The sequence below is a fragment of the Ursus arctos genome, unplaced genomic scaffold, assembly GCF_023065955.2.
Source record: "Ursus arctos isolate Adak ecotype North America unplaced genomic scaffold, UrsArc2.0 scaffold_31, whole genome shotgun sequence".
NCBI classification, from domain to species: Eukaryota; Metazoa; Chordata; class Mammalia; order Carnivora; family Ursidae; genus Ursus; species Ursus arctos.
Genome location: NW_026622997.1, coordinates 28109655 through 28131691, shown reverse-complemented (window position 1 = coordinate 28131691; position 22037 = coordinate 28109655). Strand labels below are relative to the sequence as shown.

Genomic DNA, 22037 nt, shown 5'->3' with positions numbered 1-22037 from the left:
GGCGAAGACCTGACTGGAGATGGCACAGACTGGGTGTCAAATGGGGCCAGCAGTAGTGCCTTGGATTTCTGAGGTTGGTGAGGAGTGCCAGTGTCACAATTTTGTCTGCAAGCCTGAAGAACTCATAACTAAACCCAGTCAAAGTCCACTTGTCTGAGTTTCACTTTCTGAGGATTACGGCAGGTAGGAGGTGAGCATGCTATTCTTATTGGAATCTCATTTTCAGGGTGGGCCTCCACCTTCAGCTTGGGCGAAGCAGCACAATCTCCCTTCACCCAAAGCCGGGGGCCCCAGGGGACTACCTCCATGTGGTCTGGCTGTCCCACAGTTCTCACTCCAGTCGGCACCCCAGGACCCTGACCTGCCTTCGGACACCTGCTGCGTGGATGAAGGGCACACCTGAGACCCACTGAGGAGAAGACCCAGTAGCCCCCGGTTTTACCCTGAAGGAGAGAGGAGACACGTGAGTGGCTTGATGAGTCCCTGGTGGAGGATGACCAGGGAAGTTGGGGCCGTCGACTAAGATGAGGAAGTGGGGCATGGGGACAGTCAGCACCCACAGGGAAACTCTGCCACTTACCATAATGCATCCACTCATACCCCGCTCTGTGTTTTTCAAAGTCAACTGTAGCTTATGTGATCCTCAGAGTATTGCTGTGCAGCGGGCAGCTCAGGACAGCAGGGTCACAGCGTTCATCGGTCATGCATGATATCGTGCTTGTGTCTCTGGGCCTCGCTCGTCTGTCATTGTGGTAATGAAACAGCTGAAAAAATGTTAGGAATGAGTGTCTCCATCAGAGAGGAGAGACAGGAGAGGCTCAAGAAAATAAAGTGAGATTCTCGGGGTCACAGAAAGAAACACAAAGTCACCTTGTCTCTTAGAATTCTTATTTTACTTTGCTTTCTGTCTATAAAAATGTGTTAACATAGGATCCATTATATCTATTTTTAAAATTAATATAGATCTATAAACTTCAAACTTTGTGAACTGAATAAATTTTATTCTCACCAGTTAAATACTATGGTCACTAGGCATTTTGAGAATTTAACACTGAGGTTTTTTACTGAAAAAAAAAAAAAAACCAACAACCCACCTCTAATGACCCATGACATGTAGTAATTTGCAGTTTTCTTTGGTGTGAATTTTAACAGTGCATGCATAGACTTTGGAATTCAGAATTGTTGTTCACCTAATGCCTCAGCACAAACCATCACTTACCACTCACTTATCATCCCACCTTAACACTTACACTTTATCCAGAAAATTAAATGAAATGTGAGTTTTTGAACATTCGATGGTACATACACATATTAGATCACATCTCTTGACAATACCAAAGTTTACCATATTTAGTTGCACTGGCAGTTTCAGAAGATTCTTGGCCTATGTTCAAATGGTAAAACAGAGATGTCAAATAATGAACATGTTTTAACTTAAAGTTTGCAATGTTAAGTCCAGTTGTTTATTTACTAAAAATCTGCCAAAGATTTTCAGCATTCTGACAGGAGATGGTCTACGGCAGCCTTTTTCCTTGGCACTAATGATACTTAAAGCTGGATAATTCTTTGCTCTAGGGGCTTTCCTGTGAATTGTAGGATGGCTAGCAGCTCATTGGATGTCCCCTTTCTCCAGCTGTGACCACCCAGTGTGTCTGCAGACATTGCCAAAAACCCTCCAAAGGCAAGACTGTCCCTTTTCCCATTCAGAACCCTAGTCTAAGGCAGCTATTCTCTCTCTTTATACTCACTCATCAATTTCTCTCTGAGCACCAGGGAAGGTTAAGATGCATCTTCACAACTTTCTTCAAAAGCTGCATTAATTTGAGCAATTTTGTTCTAGTTGCATTTGTATGTTCTCCCCCTGCTTTAACATGAAAGACCTAGAGGCATGCATGTCTATAAACCGGTTTGTAGCAAATATGGGTCCTTCTTAGTTCACATGACTAAGGAATGGTGCTTGGCATGAGTTTTGCAAGCTGTATTTGCTCTTCTTGGGTAGAACAAAACGTTTCTGTTTTTCACAAGAGGAGGCACCTGCAATCTCCTTTGTTCAGAGAGGAAGTGGCTGATATATCTCCAGTGGCGAGCTACGGATGGTCTATGCTGTCTCCTAATGCTCGACCCCATTTTCACATTGATATTCGAACATTCTTATATATCTACGTATTGTGTCTGGGCTTGTATCGGTTTCCCTAGAGGCATTTCAGATGATAGGATGCATCATTTTAAAAAGCAGTCATAATAGAGTATAAATAATCTCCTGAACCACTTGGTTTATAATCTCTATTTCAGTAACTGTTGCTTTCCTCTGCCCTATAGCATCTTACTGGCATTAGTTTCTGGGGAAAGAGAAGCAACCACCACCTTATCATTGCTCCTGAACACGTTCTTCTAGTTACTGTGAAGCAATAAGATGATGGACCCGTCAGATGGAATGAGTCTTCGGCTCCTTTCACTCTGATTTTTTCAGTTTTCAAAACTAAAGCTGGCATTCGATTTTTGTCCTGGTAGTTTTAAAACTTTTTAGCTGTGTGGAAGCATTTTTATAATGCTGGTATAATGGGCATGTTGCATTTGCCAATCTCTGCAGCAGGGCCATTTCTTTTATTCATTCCTTATTCAAGATGACACTGAAAGGCCATTTAGGGTGGTTTCCTTACTAGTGTCTTCCTGTAGCACCATTTTCACAACTCTTTCCTTCACTTTTCAAGGTGTGCCCCAGCCTTTGGGTTCTCCCAAGGCACTAGCAATGGTTTCCTGGCTGAAGAGTGAGGATTCAGAGCCTTCCTGCTCTTTCCTGTACACCTAGGAGAGGGTGGTGAGGAAGAGGGGCAGGAGGGGCTGGCAGGAGGGCAAGAATTTGATTAAAAGGCTCAAACTAAAAAATATTTGAATCCTACTATTTAATTTCTGCGTGCTCAGAATAAATGGACCTTAGGAGATTTTTAAAAACATGTAAGTATTATTGTCCCTTTAACTCAGGAGGGCTTTTCATTTCAATCAGAGATCTTCCCTCAGGCCTAAAAGCATAGCTTAAAGTACAACACACAAGGTAAAGGGCCAGAAATGATCAGTAATGCAGAGAAATTGAGCCAAGTCCATTTCCTTGTTTGATTGTGGAGGGGTTGATGTTGATTCCTCATTGTGACTATGTAACTATTGGAAACCACAACCAGAGTGACCTGGCTCCATTACAGTATCATTTGGGTGTGCTCATATTTTTCTCTTGTGTTTGCTGCAGGGAGAATGGTGGATTTTCCAGGATACAGTGTGTCTGGCGCAGTTGCCTCTTTCTTCTTCATACTGCTCAGCATGAGGCAGCCAGGTGGGATGCCCTTCTTCCCTTTACCATATACCCAAATGTCCCAGCAATACAGTCCACATGCAGAGTTCCAAATTAAAAGGGCTAGGACAATATTAGGACTGGGGGTCCAGGAACCAATGCATCTGTGTTCCAGAAAGGGTCCTGCACTTCCAGCTGGGTTACCTTTGATAAGCTACTTCTGCCTCAGTTTCCTCAACTTTATGATAAGAATAACAACATGCCTATGTCTTGAAGGCTAGGACAGGCGTTAGGATTAAATGAGGCTGCACATGAAATAGTACCTGGAACACATTAAGTTATTCATCCATTTTCCTGCTTTCATACAGGACAGCACGTTGGGGGCAGGAAAAATAGCTGCTTCTTACCACAAATTAAATGGCATAAAAATACTTGGAAACAAGAAATTAGATTTCCAAGAAATGGATTTGGAAATCTTGGTGGCTGAATTGTACCTTTAAGAAGGATTATGAAAATTCAGTGTCAAGGGGAAATACCAGAGTCCCAAGGAAAATACAGCATGCAGAAGTGGGAAAAACATTGAATAGGGCACCAGAAGGCTCAGGCTCCAGACTGAGGGCTGCCAGAAACCGTGTGATGTGACATGAGGCTGTCCTGACCTCTGTATAATGCAATTTCCTAGCCTGTAAAAGAAGTCAGCCACATGGAATGACTTCAGATCTCGCTTCATATTTGGATACCATAAATGAAGAATGCAAGCAGATCTCCACTTAAGCTCTGTAGGGACCTTTTGACCAGCATCTATTTGATATTCATCAGCAAGTGAGCCAGTTGAGGGTTCCTTCCTTCTTAGGATGATTGGATGAGGCAGAGAAAGTGCAAATGGCCCTGGAGCATTTTAGGATAAGAAAGAATATAATATATATGACTTATGAGACTATTAAACATAATAACACGTGGAATCATTGAATATCCCTTCAATTTGCAGATAATGACAAGAGGTCGAACAAGATCTCACAATTTGATTAAAAGGCTCAAACTCTTAGACAAACCACTGCCCTTAATCCACCACAAATGGCATTGTACATACAAAGCTCCAGTAACTGCAGTCTTGCTTACTCCAGACCAAAAAATTTTTAAAGTTAGAAAATAATCGCAGTTCCTTACCTAGAACCAGTGCAATCCTGAAGAGCTGAAAAATCTAATGAATGAATTTATTACCTAAATTTTAGGAAAAATGATTATGAAATCAGTCACTAACAATATAAAGTGGAATCACTAACTACAAAATAAATTACTATAAAATATAAAACAAGTCACTAACAAAGTTTCCAGTGTAAAAAATCAATTTACACATTAACTTATTTGAAAATAAAAACAACCCAGAGAGGGTGGCTTGAGCATCTTAAAGATGAAGAAATCGAGATTCCAAATCTCAAATTTCACTGAAAATAATGGATTTGCCCCCCAAATCACAAAGATGGTGACAGATTTAGCTAGAACACTCGAATTTTTGATCTGCATGTTATTTTCAGTACACAGAATTGTCTTTTTTTAAACAGCCAAATGTGCAAACCATCATGCTAGATTTCTCTAAATCATTGAAAATAAAGCCCTCCCTCCTCCAGGTGCCTCCATTTTGGTAGGTTGGACATCCCGAAGCAAGTACATTAATCTCCAGTTGGCATTTCCTGGTTCCCCCTTTTCACTCTGTTTTGTAGATAACTGGAGAGTGATTAGTTCTACACATCCTATCCTGGCCAGGATTGGGGAAGATGCCCTACTAACCTGTCAGCTCCTCCCCAAGAAGACCGCAATGCATATGAAGGTGACATGGTACCGCTCGGAGCCCAGCACACCTGTGTTTGCATCCTGGGATGGAGCTGATGTGACCGAGATGCAGATGGAGGAGTACAGAGGCCGGGTAGAGTTCATAAAAGATGGCATTCATGAGGGGAATGTGGCTCTGAAGATAAACAACATCCAACCATCTGATAATGGGCAATACTGGTGCCATTTCCAGGAGAATAACTATTGTGGAGAAACAAGCTTGCTGGTTAAAGTAGCAGGTGAATATTTTGGAAAAGACAGAGTCTTGGAGGGAGAAATATATTAATTTGTGGTAAGCCTACAGCCAGTTGAAAAATTCCCTTTTAATCCTCAAGGCAATTCCTAATGGCCAGTCCTCTGTCCTGATTCATTTGAAGGCAAGTAATCCTGAAGTCTTCAAAGCAAGCTCACTTGAACAATCTTCTCAAATTTTACTTACACAGTTTTGACTATTCTTTTTTTTTTAAATATTTTTTATTATATTATGTTAGTCACCATACAGTACATCCCTAGTTTTTGATGTAAAGTTCCATGATTCTTTACTTGCGTATAACACCCAGTGCACCATGCAATACGTGCCCTCCTTAATACCCATCACCAGCCTATTCCTCCCCTCTGAAGCCCTCAGTTTGTTTCCCAGAGTCTATGGCCATACCACCCTGAACGCGCCCAATCTCGTCTGATCTCGGAAGCTAAGCAGGGTCGGGCCTGGTTAGTACTTGGATGGGAGTTTTGACTATTCTTGACCACTAATTGCAATCCATGACATCTGGTCATTGGCAATTTTATTGAGGCACAGATTTGTGCTGTATCAGGCTGGTGTGTTAGGGCAAGTCGATCACTGAGTGAGTGACTGCCCAGCAACCGTATCTCAATGGAATGCATTGCTCTTTACCCAACCTCCAATATGCAATAACTGAATGTGAAAATTACGTTTCTTTGTGGAATGCCTCTAGTTAGAAAGCTAGTGCTGGGAACAAAGAGATTAAGAACTGTGCTTTTAGGGAGATTATTAAATATTAGTGTTCAATGAATTGGGGACTCCAGATGCATTTGGACATACCCACTGTGAATGACAGGGTTTTACCTGAAGCCTTTGTATTAGCACAGTGGGAAACAGTTGAGAAAAAGGATCCGTCCTAGGGGAAAAACACATATCTGAAAAATAAATAATCATCTAGTTCCCTGGCAAGAATAACTCCCCCATATGCTAAAAAGAAAATCAGGCAAACCCACTCACCCTCTCAGGGAAATAGTTCTCTGGAGATGTTACCATCTCTGACTCACACTAAGGCTGTTTCCTAACACCATTTTTTTTTAACACCCATGACTACGATCATTATTGTTATGTTATAGGTGATCAAAGATGGATGAAAGAATCTATGTGTTTCTGAGATATGGAGACAGGAAGGCAGCTGTTCACTATCAGGAACCTTTGAAAATAAGCCACACATTTTCTAAGGCTGTAGGTGAAAGGAGTGAGTCTCTTTCCCCACCAAATGATAGAGAATTATCATCTATAGGAAATAGAGTCCCTTTGTTTGGGCTTGAGAGCAGTGTCGGGTAAAGAAAGAAATTCATGACTATATAAAACTAAGATTTCTCAAAAACATTTTCCCATTGACTGTAAGGAATGTTTAGAAACCAGAGCTCCTCATGGGACATCCCATTCTACATACCAGGTTATCTACTTGCTCCCCGAGATCACAACCACCAACAAAAGAACGTGAAGAATAGTCCCTGGAGATGATTTCTGGCTTTATATTAAACATTCTAATTAATCAGAGTCAAGATATCATCTAAAATGTCAGACAGAGTTTTGGCATGGGGAAGCTCAATGAATACATCATAACACAGCTTTGTTGGCAGTACTAGTGACATAAGCAAAATGTCATTGTGTCCCTTTCTCTTATTCTCCTCCTGTCTGGATCTGAAGAAAAATACTGCTCATGTGCTAAAGTTTAAAGACCCAGAATGGAGAACAAGCAAAGTGTGGATGAAGTCCAATTTGAATGGGAAGAGGCCTTTGGACCCATGAACTCCTGCCCTCTCCCTATGAGCAATGTCACTGGGATCTTGGTTTCTGTGATTTTCCATGGGCTCCAGTTCTTAGGGCTGTGTCTTCCCTCCACAGGTCTGGGGTCTGCCCCTTACATCCACGTGGAGGGACCTGCGGAAAGTGGAGTCCAGCTCGTGTGCACTGCAAAAGGCTGGTTCCCAGAGCCCCAGGTTTATTGGGCAGATATCACAGGAGAGAAGTTGCTGGCTATCTCTGAACATTCCATCCAAGATGAAAATGGCCTATTCTATGTGGAAACCACTCTTGTGGTCAGGAATGATTCTGTGGAGACCGTGTCCTGCTTCATCCACAACCCCATCCTCAATGAGGAGAAGAGCTCAATCATCTCCATTCCAGGTCAGAGCTCTACCTCTATGATGAATGGGTTAGTGTGCAATGTGATTAACAGGAAAGGACTGTTCCATAGCACCTAATATTTTTTTTATTAAGGAAAATATCTAAAATTTAGTAATATGTATTAAAAGGTATAAACTATTTATGCCTATATTAATCAAAACTATATTTTGATTAAATAGCTATTGTTAATGGTATTCCAGTTATTTTCAAGTGACACCTTTTCTTCTTTCTGAATTGTCTATACTCACAAGTATGCATCACATGATGAAGAAAATAAAACTATATTCTTTCAATTAAAATGTTTTCCTATACACATTGTGCCAGTTGCTTCTAGGAACCTGTCATGTGAAGATAAATACAGATGGAGACAATTATTTACATAATTGCTTCTTTTTTTTTTAAGATTTTATTTATTTATTTGACAGAGAGAGACAGCCAGCGAGAGAGCATACACAAGCAGGGGGAGTGGGAGAGGAAGAAGCAGGCTCCTGGCAGAGCATGGAGCCCGATGCAGGGCTCAATCCCAGGGACCCAAAGGCAGATGCTTAATGACTGAGCCACCCAGGCGCCCCACATAACAGCATCTTAATTATAGCCCCATTTATAAATAGCAATAAAAACAACAGTAAAAAAAAAAACACTCGTTAAGTATCTAATGTAACTATAATTATAGCATTGATGAAAGATGATATTTTCAAATGAGGTTGAAAAAAATTCTTACGATGGACAATTTATGAAAGATTACAACTATCTACCTACCTATGTATCTATCTATAAACATTTCCAGTCACGTAAAGAATAATGGCTTTAAAAAACTTAAAACTGCACTAAGATTTTTGGGACACCTTCTATATTTAGATATAACGATACAGTTATTCTTATTCATATAAATGGTATATGAAAGAATTTAAACATCACATGTGAATGTCAAAAGCAGCTGAATATATATTATGTAATATATATATATAATATATATCTGAATACATATTATATAAATGATTTATATATGTTTTATCTCTCAGTTTGGAATTATAGGTGATAATTGTCTATGTCCATATATTTTTATACTTTCCATGCACTTATAAGAAGAATATGTATCATTTTTACAAGATATTAAATATCAATATGTTACATATCAGCATGAATAGAACTGAGAGACTTTTTCTCGTGCAAACAAAAGGAAAAACAGCTGGATCACTAGGTGATCTACAGGAAAGAACATTTTTCTGTATTTAATTTCTTTTTTATGAATTGAGATTTTTAATGAAATGTAGAGGTTTCTTTTCTTTTTAAATATTTTCTCTCCTTTCCCTTAGATCAAATTCCTTAATATATTATTCTTGTTCTTTTTCCAGAGAAACTCCAGAATGAGCTAGGTAAGTAGACCTTGGATGCACTAGTATAAAGGAGACGCTGCTTGCCCCAAAGGGAATTGATAATCCCTGGACAAAGCCAGTGGGAGCTACCGTGACAATTTGTAATTCAGATGAGAATCAGAGGCATGACTTTACCAAGTCTCAAGTTCAGTTAGTACCAGAGGGGATGGCAAAACACAGCCTCCTTCGGGCACCTTTGCACTGCGTAACCTATGACCTCAAGTGTTCACGGGGACCCCATTGAGCCTCAGATGGATGCGTGTAAGGGGCACAGACATAATCTCTGCTCTGTTTGGCTGGGGGAAAGGGTGCTGCCTTTGTGTGTAAGGGATGGTATAGGACAGATGGTGAGTCTCTTTCTAGTGTGAGGGCAGTGTCATCATGGTAACTGGAGGTCACCACCCATCACCTCAACACTCTGGCCTTGTGTGGTTTCTGCACCTTCTCCTCACCCCAACGGATCCTAACCTCATCGCTATTGGGCGGGAGCCATTACTTTCCCAGATGTAGCCTGGGACACTGCCTGGGTTGATCATTCATTTTCCTGTTTCTCTCCATCTTCTTCTTCTTCTTCTTTTCTTTTTACTTAACAGTTGGACTGTAGTATTATTTTACTGCACCTAAGATAAAGATAAGTGGTTTAAAAAGTAACTGATATTTGAGCTTCTTTCAGTTTCTCCTTTATCCCCTTATCATCTTCCTCCTTTCTGTGACCTCTGCTCCCAGCCCATAATAACCACTCTGCTCCTTGCCCAGATGCATATGACCTTGTATCACTCATTTTCCATCAATATCCTGCTCACCCTCAGGTCACTGGTTACAGGAATGTGTGTGTGCACACATGCCAATTGCAAATTAGGTGAGGTTGAGCATACTTTTCAGCCCGTGTAGGGATTTTTGAGGAAAATCAAGGTGGCAAACACACCCCCAATCTCTGCCAGGGTCTAGTGTGACACTTTCGACCCCATCAGGCCATAAAGATAAAGGGAAGGCCTCGGGAAGGTCAAAGGTAACTCCACAATCTGAGGAAAGCTGCACCCCTGTGAGCCGTAATTTCCAAGTCAGATCCCCTTCTGCCTGGGCAGCATCTGCTTATGATCAGACAGAAACCTTAACCAGCAGAACGTGCCAGTTATGGATCAGAAAGTCAAGCCAGTGTTTGGGGCAGGTTGACACATCTCTGTTCCTCAGGAAGACTTTATTTTTTTTTTTATTTTTATTTTTGGTTGCTCTTTTTTTTTACTTTTAAAATCCCTTAATTTATTTTTTGTTTTGCTTTTCATGCAAAATATCTCCCCTATTTTTTAAAAATTATTAACATAAAATGTATTATTTGGTCAGGAGTACAGGTCTGTGATTCATCAGTTTTACACAATACACAGTGCTCACCACAACACACACCCTCCCCAATGCCCATCACCCAGCCAACCCATCTGTCCCACCCCCCTCCAGCAACCTCAGTTTCCTGAGATTAAGAGTCTCTTCTGGTTTGTCTCCCTCTTTGGTTTCATCTCGTTTCCTTTTTTCCTCTCTTCTCCTATGATCCTCTGCCTTGTTTCTTAAATTCCACATGTCAGTGAGATCATATGATAATTGTCTTTCTCTGAGTGACTTATTTCACTTAGCATAATACCCTCTAGTTCCATCTATGTCGTTTCAAATGGCAAGATTTCAGTTTTTTGATGGCTGAGTAATATTCCATTGCATATGTGTACCACATCTTCTTAATCCATTCATCTGTTGATGGACATCTGAGCTCTTTCCATAGTTTGGCTATTGTGGACATTGCTGCTATAAACATTGGGGGGCATGTGCCCCTTCAGATCACTACATTTGTATCTTTGGGGTAAATACCCAGTAGTACAATTGCTGAGTCATAGGATAGCTTTATTTTCAACTTTTTGAGGAACCTCGATACTGTTTTCCAGAGTGTCTGCACCAGCTTGCATTCTCACCAACAGTGTAGGAAGGTTCCCCTTTCTCCACATCCTCACCAACATCTGTCATTTCCTGACTTCTTAATTTTAGCCATTCTGACTGGTGTGAGGTGGTATCTCATTGTGGTTTTGATTAGTATTTCCCTGATGCCGAGTGATGTTGAGCACTTTTTCATGTGTCTGTTGGCCATTTGGATGTCTTCTTTGGAGAAATGTCTGTTCATGTCTTCTGCCCATTTCTTGATTGGATTATTTATTCTTTGGGTGTTGAGTTTGGTAAGTTCTTTATAGACTTTGGATACTAGCCCTTTATCTGATATGTCATTTGCAAATATCTTCTCCCACCTATTGGCTGTCTTTTGGTTTTGTTGACTGTTTCCTTTGCTGTTCAAAATCTCCCCACCAAAAAGGAGAATTACAGACCATCCTGTTGAACATAGATGCAACTAGCCAATAGGATCCAACAGTACATTAAAAGGATTATTCACCACAGCCAAGTGGGATTTATTCCTGGACTGCAGGGGTGGTTCGACATCCACAAATCAATCAATGTGATGCACTACATTAATAAAAGAAAGGACAAGAACTATATAATCCTCTCAATAGATGCAGAAAAAGCATTTGACAAAGTACAGCATTTTTCTTGATTAAAACTCTTCACAGTATGGGGATAGAGGGTACATACCTCAATACCATAAAAGCCATCTATGAAAAACCCACAGTGACTATCATCCTCAGGAAGACTTTAGGTGAAGAGTCACTCCTCTGAGTTATTTGAACCACTTTGACATGTCCATTGGTAACCCAGCACATACAATACAATCTGGTGTTGTGTTTTTCCTAGTTGTGCTGGCCTTCTGTGGCCACAGTAAAACATGATGAAAATATGGAGCTCCGCCTGGCTCCCTGTTAGGTAGGGGTTACAGGGCTGCCCCCTCAGGAGCTTCGAGAGTTGTTGATTGAGGATACCAGGAGTTTGACAGCCACCTCTGTATTATCCTCATGAATTAGAACTTGGAGACAAGGACCCATTGCAGTTGGCTGCTGGCAATCTGAGTTTGCTGTGGAAGTCCTAGGACTGGAATACCAGTTCTCACTCTAGCAAATCTTTTTTTTTAAGTTAAATTTTAGTTCATTAACATACAGTGCAATATTAGTTTCTGGAGTAGAATTCAGTGATTCATCACTTACATACAACACCCAGTGCTCATCACACCAAGTGCCCTCTTTAATACTCATCAGTCATCTTGCCCATCCCCCACCATCCCCCTTCATCAAATAATCTTATAAAAATAATGACTAGTTTTAAAGAATATTAATTATATACCAGATGTGATGCTAAATGCTTGACAGAGATTATTTCTTTTTCTTACAATAATTGTAAAAGTTAATAGATTTATCCTCATTTTACAGCTGGCAACAATCTTATAGACATATGTGGTTTGTGGAAAACCATTGAGAAATTGTGATATTTGCCCTCTAATCTGACTTAAGAGTGAAAGTTCTTAATCACTTATTGTGATTTTTATAAATCATTGGTCTCTATTTTCCTCATCTTCAAAATGAACATGTTGAATTTAATCTCTGATGTAGTGTCAAGCTCTAAGAGTCTGAATATGATATGATATAATTAATATAATATTATACGATATAAAATATAGCATATTGAGGAAATGAGATAGCCCACTTAATTGAATATGCTGATTGAAAGAGGATTATATGACATGATGATAGGATTATCATGTTTCAAAGAATTGGTGTATTATTGAGTAAACTACACACTCCAGAGAGGATTTAATTTTCAGTGGATATTCAGAGGGCGTTTCGGTAACATACATACAATACCCCCAAAATAGAACAAAATAGTAAATGTGAGCACAAATTGTGTGGAAGGGAAACAATATATACAAAAGTATATAAAGAAAGGAAATTATGCAGAGCTTCTCTCAAGGAGCTTGTATTCTAGAAGAATATCACTTATTAACAGATTGGGATGAATAATTTTCCCCCATACTTTCAACTTTATTTTTTACTTGGATTCTGGAATAACAGGCATTTCATATATCTATAATGCACCTACTCATATGGGTAATGGAGATAAGGAAATTCTCTGTTTTATTAATTAATTTACTATAAAATACGTGGAAGGAGAAATAGCAGCAGAGTAATCCCTAGTTCATTTTTTCTGACTCCTACTTTTGTCTTCAGATTTTAACAGATACATATGCAATGGAGATATTGTTTTAGGTAAAATTGAAAGATAAAACAAACAATAATGCTGGAAATAATTGGGAGTCAAATTTTAGCTAGAATAGAAGGGAATAATCTGAAAATTGGGACTGTGTTGATTAACAGTAAGTTTCCTTTCTAGAGAAGTACCTAGCAGATTTTAGCTAATTACATAATGAGGACATTTTGCCTTTGGTCATTGACTCTCATGCAACAATATACAAATTTATGCTTGTATTTCTATTATAGATGATCATAACCTATGTTATGATAGCATTTTTATCATTTGATAAGAAAGGATGACTCTCAATTTAGAAAGGAGAAAAACTGGCATGACCAGAGCCTAATGAACTGGTGTCCATATATAACATAGCTTGTGTCCAGGAAAGCCATCAGAGAAAATCTCCAATTTTCACAATGGGAGGATTAGACTTTTTGTATATTCATTGTTGTTTTGTGTTTTGTATTTTGCCAACCTCCCCAATTCTTGGTCTTATAATGGTTCTCAAAATAATCTGAGGACATGGAACCTGGTGTGTGTTTAGAGCTCCACATATGTGGGACCTCACAGAACTAAAATATGGTGGCTGGATCTTACTTATAACATGTTATAAAAATCTAACCAGGGGAAGGTTTCTTCACAGTTCATTACTAAAAATCCACCTGAAACTCATTTTTATCCCTTATCATTATCAAGGCAGAAGGATTGGCTTCAGTGTCCTCAAGTTTAACAGTCTACATTCCTCCACTCACGTTGCATAGTCATCCAAGAGCTTTATATAGATGATTTTGTTTAACTCCAGAAGAGTCTTACGATTTTGATAGTGATATATTTATTTTACAGTTTAAGAAAGTGAGGCATACACAGATTGAGAAGTAGCTTAAGGAGGTCATACAGATGTGAAGTGATAAAATATTATTTTTATTCTAGAAGTATTAATTGTAAAATTATTTTGTTGGGCTGTAATCTGAATGAAATAGGTCGAGGCAGGTGTGGATTCCATTAATGGTTCTTTTTTCCAGGGACAAGCTCTATCCTGATTCCACCAAACCTCCCCCTCTCTAAAGGATGACCTTGGGCCTTATATCTCCCCTGGGATGCCCATGGGTTCTAAAGCCCACTGGAGATTTTCTTACTGATATTAATTAGTCTGTTTTGTGTCTTTCATTGAGTTTTGTCTGTTGTATTTCATAGCTTCTTTAAAAGTGATTGGACCTTCCCAGCCCATCCTCATCAGAGTGGGTGAAGACATACAATTAACCTGTTACCTGTCCCCCAAGACTAATGCACAGAGCATGGAGGTGAGGTGGGTCCAATCACACCGTTATCCTGCTGTTTACGTGTATGCGGATGGGGAACATGTGACTGAAGAGCAGATGGCAGAATATAGAGGGAGGACAATGTTGGTGAGTGATGCCATTGATGAGGGGAGACTGACCCTGCAGATACACAATGCCACAACGTCAGATAATGGGCAGTACCGGTGCCTTTTTGGAAAAGATGGTGTCTATCAGGAGGCCAGTTTGGATCTGAAGATAGTAGGTAAGGATTCCAGATGTTTTGGATTCAACCTCTGTTCCTACTGCTTTAACATGCTAGTTCCTGGAAATTTTCCCTGGTACCTGAAATTTTTGGAATGTCCATTCACTTGTCAAATTTATATTGAACACTCTGATGCATAAGAACTGTAGTACATACTTAAAGCTCACAAACCCAAGAGGACCAGATTTAATTCTCTGGTATAATAGAATTCATACACTTCCCAGGATCTCTGTAAAATGACCACACATTTAGTGAAATTTGAGAATTTTACTCCATAAATCTACATAAAACTCATTATTTCACAGAATGTTCTTAAAATTCTGAACAATGTGTAGTTACTAGGAAGTATAATTATGTGAAGACTAAACTATGTCCAAATAAAAGCAAAAATAATAAGTATCAAAAGAACTGGCAGGATGGAAGAAGAAAGACAAAATAATTCCCTGCATCATAATTTCCCACTGTTTATATTTGTGAATAAGTATTGATTTTTCAAGGTTAGCTAATGCCATTGAAGACATAGGCCAACACCTTGGATAATTGGTTTGTTTCTCCCATTGATTTTGGATCTCATTTCATAGACATATTCATGAAATATCTACAGGGGCACACACTAAGAAGTTAAATGGACTGTATTTTTTCTGTCACTGGATGTACATGTTTATAAAATCTTGATATTTGATGATATTCTTTTACTCATTTTCTTTAATCATTTCCATGTGATTCATGTATTGGTCAAAGCTATTCTGTTTTCAGTTACAGAAGAGAAGAGATTGGATTTAAAATTTATTGTTCCTGTGACTCTATCTGAGAGGATGACTTTAGGAACACAAAAAATAAAAATAAACCAAACATAACAAAACTAGAAGCCATTCCAGCTAGTCTCATCCCTAAGTGGAGTATAATTCCACTATAAACTTTGTTCTCTCAGCCAAGCCTTTCCCCTCTTTCCTCTCAGTGAAGTTATTGACCACATAACTACTGCAGACACTCTAAGTTTTATTCCTTGATCTCTATTCCCCAGGTCTAGGTTCTTCCCCATTGATCACCATAAAGGAACAGAAGGATGGAGAAATAGAGCTGATATGCAGTTCAGAAGGGTGGTTCCCAGAGCCCCATGTGCAATGGAAGGATATGGAAGGAAAGATAATACCATCATTTTCAGAGGTTCTGACTGAAGGCAGCCATGGGCTGTTCCATGTGGAGACATCTCTATTGGTCACAAACAGCTCTATTGTGAACGTAACTTGTTCCATAAGCAACCCCCTTCTTGATGAGGAGAAAATAGCAACTTTTTCTCTGTTAGGTTGGTGACTCCATGTGTTCCTCTCAACTTTGGGAAATACATATGAAGGCAAACCCAGACTTACTTATTTTATTCCTCTACTATTTTTAAATTTTTATTTTCTTCTCTCTGATAAAATTACCTATCTCCTACAAAACTGGTCTTCAAGATACCTGGAGATCCTACTGACATCCCTTAACTAAAGCCCTAAGGTTATATTGTTGCATATACACTAACTTCTAAGACTTAACTTTATCATCCCTGTAAGGACAAACTCTCTTCTTCTGATGTGAAACCAATATCACTTTGTTTTTTGTTTTTTGTTTCTCCTTTACTGTGGATTGTCTTTGGGATTAGAAACTAGTTTTCCTTAACACACTCTTTATGCCTATGGATTAGGTAATTTTATCCTTTTCATACCCTTGTTAGTCCAGTGATGGTGGTGATACAATTGGAAAAGAGACAAGAAAGAAATATATATGTGTGTGTGTGTGTGTGTGTGTGTGTGTGTTTCTGACAGGAGCAAACAGTAAAGCTAGCATAAACTTTGGGTCTCCCCTCAGCTTCTGCAGAGTAGAGAGGAACAGATCAGCTTCCTCCTTGAGAGACCCACTTCTCACCCTCCTCTCTAGCTCAGGAGCTGCTCAGATAAAAAGAATGATCTTGGAATTTTCCCAGGTTCATGATTTAATGGGATTCTGGGTTTTCCATTTTAGAGCCCATGATGAGTTTTTCATGGAAGATAGTGCTTATTTGGATATTACTTCTTGTAGCTGTAGGCCTGCTCAAGAGGAAGAGCTGTAAAAAAGGTAAGTCGGGTAAATAGTCAGGTATGGAGCATCCTTTGTAGGGGGGCCTTGCTGTGCACTTACATGGGGGAGGTGTTCAGTGAACATTCAGCAATTAGTGAAACATGAGAATCCATGGCTTACATTCATGTTGTGGAGGATCCGCGCAGAATGATATCAGAGTTTACAGTGATAATAGAAACAAAAGGATTAAAAGACAATAATTTGATCCCCCGGTGAACTTTCCCAAGTGATCTAGTTAAGGGAGAAGAAGAAAAAAGTAGCATAGCCATCCATGCTTTCAAGGCTGAGAGCTGAGACCTGACTGAGATTCTGTTGGCATGAACATTTCAATAAGATCTTTAAAAATATGGTGACTTGCTTATTGATGATTCTTGCTTTCTGGATGAAGGACTTCTACGTGTTGATAGGTTGTTTTGTGTGCCCTATAAATTTCCTTCACTTCAAATTTCTTGTCTCTATAACTTTGGTTTGTCTCTTTGGATGTTGTTATCATGTAATTTATATTTTAAAATACTCCCCACATTGGTTATCATCAGAATGGATTTTCTTTCTCTACAGTGAATGTGACATTGGATCCAAATACAGCTCACGCAGGACTGATCCTTTCTGAGGGATACAAGCATGTGACCCATGAACATTCATGCAGCCATACATCCGAGAGATTCAACAGCTTGCCCAATGTGCCAGGCCAGGAGGGGCTGATGTCAGGAAATGGTACTGAGAAATGGAGGTTGGGGACAAGACAGTATAGGTCCCAGGTATTGTCAAGGGCAATATAGGGAGGGTAGGAGTCATCCCTCTGTCACCTGAGAATGTGTTCATACAATCAGTTGCTATAGAAACCAGTACTGGGCCATTACCTTTCCTCCAAGCCTCCTCTCCTCAAAGATAGCTCCGGGAAGGGTTAAAATCTTCCTTGTCTAGCCTCTGGACACCTCTTCTTATAACATGACCAACTAGTGCTCTATTTACACTTTTCTTCTCTGAAACTCTATACATCTTCTTCATTCTTTGACCCCTTTCTCCTGACATCTTTCCTACACCCAGGAGATTTTGCATCACCTCCAAGGGGGGCGGGGGGAAACAACCTTGGATTCCAGAAACAAGGATTATATTCCAAGTCCCAGTCTTCTTTCACCAGCTGCTTCAAGGGGCTCATACCATGAGCTACTAAATCAAAATGATTTAATGTCATTCTGGCTTCAAATTTGATCTGGAGACTGATCCCTTCAGAGAACTATCCTATCCCAAGCTCTCTGATATCCTGCCACTGATCACATCCTGATATGTGACGCCCAAAGATGTAGAAAATCCAGTGGGAAATACAATTAGGCCTAGAGAAGGAAATGCAAGGAAAGATTATTTATGGGTTTCTTTATGAAGGTGACGATTTTCCAAGTGGGGCTGAGGAAATTGAAAATATAGTTAAAAAGAGTAAGAGAAAATACAGCTGACTAGGAGGAAATCTGATCACTGAGATATAATCTTGAATATCATATGAAACGTGGAATTCCTATTCCAGACTTCTTCAGAAAGTGGAAAATTGGAGTGGAAAAAAAATTTAGAAATTCTATTCCAAGACAAATTCCATATGATTTCATTTATATGTGGAATCTAAAAACAAAACAAATGAATAAACAAAAAGCAGAATCAGACCTATAAATACAGAGAACAAATTGATGGTTGCCAGAAGGGAGAGGGTAGGGGTATGGGCAAAATGGGTGAAGGGGAGTGGGAGGTACAGGCTTCCAGTTATGGAATGAATAAGTCACAAGAATAAAAGGTACAGCATAGGGAATATAGTCAATAATATTGTAATAGTGTTGTATGGTAACAGGTGGTAGCTACTCTTGTGAGCACTACATAACCTATAGACTTGTCAAATCACTATGTTGTACACCTGAAACTAGTGTAACATTGCGTGTTGACTTTACTCACATTAAAAACAATTAAAGAAAAAGAAATCCTAGTCCAAGAGAAAATTAATTTCTTTTCATTGTATCTATACGAGATGATAGATGTTAACTAAATCTATTGAGGTAATCAATTCACAATATATACAAATTGAACCATCATGCTGTACACCTTAAACTTATATAGTGATATATGTCAATTATTTCACAATAAAACTGGAAAAAAGAGAAAAATTAATTTTATACTGTGTAAATGAAGATATCAATTTTATTTTTAGAACAAAAAAGTGCATAATTAAAATCAATAATTACAAAATAAATAAACATAAGTAATAAATACATGGTAAAAATATTTTAAAGCTATAATGAATTAAAGAAGAGAAACTGTAAGTGGAAGAAGAAAGAATATGGAAAAAAAAGACTTGGAAAAAGTCTTGAAATCTTCCGAAGTGAGAATGAGTAATACCTACCAGTGATACCCTGCTGTTTTCTAGGGTGGCAGCCATCATAGCCATCACTCATCTATCACATCCTGGAGTGTCTCTTTTGGCTCATAGTATTTTTTCTCTGTTTTTTAAACTCATATGTTTATGTTTGAAACTATGTATTATTCTCCCACCAGCATTCACACATTTATTTTACTTAATTTTTAAATGTTTCAATAGTGAAATACACATAACATAAAACTCATCGTTTTAGCCATTTTAAAGAATACAATTCGGTGGTATTTATACCTTCACAATATTGTCCAGCCATCATCAACATCCAGTTTTAGATTATTACTCTAGAGGAAAACTCCATAACTATTAAGCAGTCACTACCCATTTTCTCTTTTCCCCAGCCCCTGGCAACCACTAATCTGTTTTCTGTCTCTATGAATTTGCCTATACTAGATATTTCATATAAATAGAATCACAAAATGTACGGATTTTTTAGTGTCTGGCTTTTTATTTTTAACTTAACATAGTATTTTTAGGGTTCATCCATGTTGTAACATGTACCAGTACTTCATTCTTTTTTTTTTATTAACAATTTTCATTTTTTAAGAGCTGTTTTAGGTTTATTGCAAAATTGAGTGAAAAATCCAGAGCATTCCCATATCTCTCTTCACTGTCCCCATAATTTCCTATTAAAAATTTGCATTGATATGGTACATTTGTTACAACGGATGAACCAATAATGATGCATTATTTTCAGCTACAGTCTCTAGGTGGGGTCCACATTATGGTTCACTTTTTGTGTTGCACTCTGTGGGGTTTGACAAATGTTTTACCACTTTTGGTACATTAATATACTCTTATGTATCCTTTATATTTTTGAAGTCAAATTTATTAGTAGATATGCTAGCTTTGCTTAAAATGTCTAATGTTACTCTATTTTAACTTAATGTAATTAAAAATATTTTATTTAATAAAGTCTGAAGGTTAACTATCCCCCCCTTTTTTTTGTTTTCCTTCCTGATCAGTCTAACTTTCTGCTTGTTAGTTTTGTGCACTAGTACAGGTCCAATATATAATATATAGATTTTTCCTAGGAAGAGCTCAAGAAAATGTGTTTTTATCAGTCAAATTCTTTCACTGTGTATTAAGAAACATGTTTTTCTTTAGCTTACCAAATTTACTCTCTCAGTTCCAATGCCAGTTTGAAAAACCATGGGGAAAGAGAATGATTGGTGACTTGATTAAGACACCTCAATCACTGATACGGTCACTGTGGCTGATGGATGAGTGACTGGATTGGCCCATCAAGGATCCAGTTCCCTGTCCCTCCTGAGGCTTAGAGAGCTGGTTGTAGTCATGCAAAGCATGGTGACTCTCAGAAGAGATGTATAGATTGGATAGATCTCAGTTTAAGAGAAAAGACTAAAGGAAATCAGAAACCAAATTTGTTAACCCCTCCACAGGACTTTTTCCTCACTGTCAGTAGACTTAAAGTTCCATAAGGGCAGTAATATTTTTCTTTTTTGTGTATCCTCACAAAGTAGAAAAGTGGCATATATTAGTTTCATAGATTCACAAATAGGATATTTATTTAATATTTTATCTGTAGAATACACTGTACTGGGCTGTAGGGATAAAATGCTGAGTAAAGCATAATTCCTGCCCTGAGATAGCTCTTTATTCTAGTAAAGTCTTTGTTTTTTTAATGTCTTATCATTCCCTCATAGAGTCTACTCAGAATGGGATTGCCAGAGCAGTCCAGCAATAAATATTTAATTGAGGGAGTCAGATGGTGAATTCAAGGTCACTACTTTGTCAGGAGCTGTGGGCTACTTGGGGACCCTTCACTGTGTGTTGATTTACCCATTCTTAGAGATGAGGATATGATGGAGGATGTTATCCCTGACATTTCTACAACTGTGATTCCAATAGAACATCAACCTTCACATTTTCATTACCCACCTCTAGCCTTTGATCCCCAATCTCTAAGTTGAGAAGGACAAAACCCATTAAAATGAGTGGTGCAGCAGGGGCACCTCGCTGGCTCAGTCGGTGGAGCATGCGACTCTTGAGCTCTGAGTCCTGACTTCAGGGCCACATTGGGCATTGAGCTTACTTAACAACAACAACAACAACGTTTAAGAGCCAGGGAGCTGCCCCAGGTCACCTGTCGGTCAGCCTGCCTGACCAGCATGTGCCAAGGTGGCTGCCATGGGAGTGCAGGGGAGACAATATCCCAGGGGTTGGGTTCACTTTCCCCAAGCATGGTCAGACCTACGTGGTGCACTACCTGGGGATACTTGCAGATGGAAAGAAATTTGATTCTTCTGGGGACAGAAACAAGCTCTTTAGGTTTATGCTAGGCAGCAGGAGGTGATCAATGAGGCTGAGAAGAAGGGGTTGTCCACATGAATGTGGGTCAGAGAGCCAAACTGACTATCTCTCCAGACTACATCTATGGTACGGTGCCACCAGGCACCCAGCCATCATACCACCAAACGCCACTCTTCTCTTTGACATGGAGCTTCTGAAACTGGAATGACAGGAATGGCCTTCTCCCTGAGCTCCCCATTCTTAGATGTGTCAGGGAGGGATCTGGCGTGTCCAGATGCACACGTGAATCCTATGGAGCTTTTCCTGACTTTCCACTACACTCTTTGCAAAAACATGACCCTGAACGAATGTGTTCTGGCATTCAGCTTTGCTCTTTCCCTCTCTCCTCCTATGTGTGTTGGCTTAAACTATAGGCCATAAATCTCAAGTTACTCATTTTATTTCATTTTTGCTTTGGGGTGAAGGTTCAGTTTCAGTCTTTTGGATCTAGGTTTCCACTTAAGTATTAGTAAGGTATAAATAGACAAGTAATTGGTTAACTTTATTTTTTTTAATTTTTAAAAAAGATTTTATTTATTTGAGAGAGAGAGAGAGAGCACACACAAACAGTGAGGAGGGGCAGAGAGAGAGGGAGAAGCA

General features: G+C 39.1%; 1 protein-coding gene and 1 pseudogene across 1 annotated transcript; both read left to right on the top strand.

The window, feature by feature from the left end:
- The first annotated feature begins 237 nt into the window (after window positions 1-237).
- BTNL2 (butyrophilin like 2) lies at window positions 238-18675 on the top strand. The gene is made up of 9 exons (XM_026482607.4): window positions 238-463; window positions 3242-3325; window positions 5005-5352; window positions 7248-7529; window positions 8885-8905; window positions 14267-14614; window positions 15639-15920; window positions 16616-16708; window positions 17270-18675. Exons 2-9 carry the CDS (start codon window positions 3247-3249, stop codon window positions 17488-17490), a joined length of 1674 nt encoding a protein of 557 aa, XP_026338392.3. The 5' UTR covers window positions 238-463; window positions 3242-3246; the 3' UTR covers window positions 17491-18675.
- A 54-nt stretch (window positions 18676-18729) lies between these two features.
- Window positions 18730-21606, top strand: LOC113243679 (peptidyl-prolyl cis-trans isomerase FKBP1A-like; annotated as a pseudogene).
- Window positions 21607-22037: the final 431 nt, after the last annotated feature.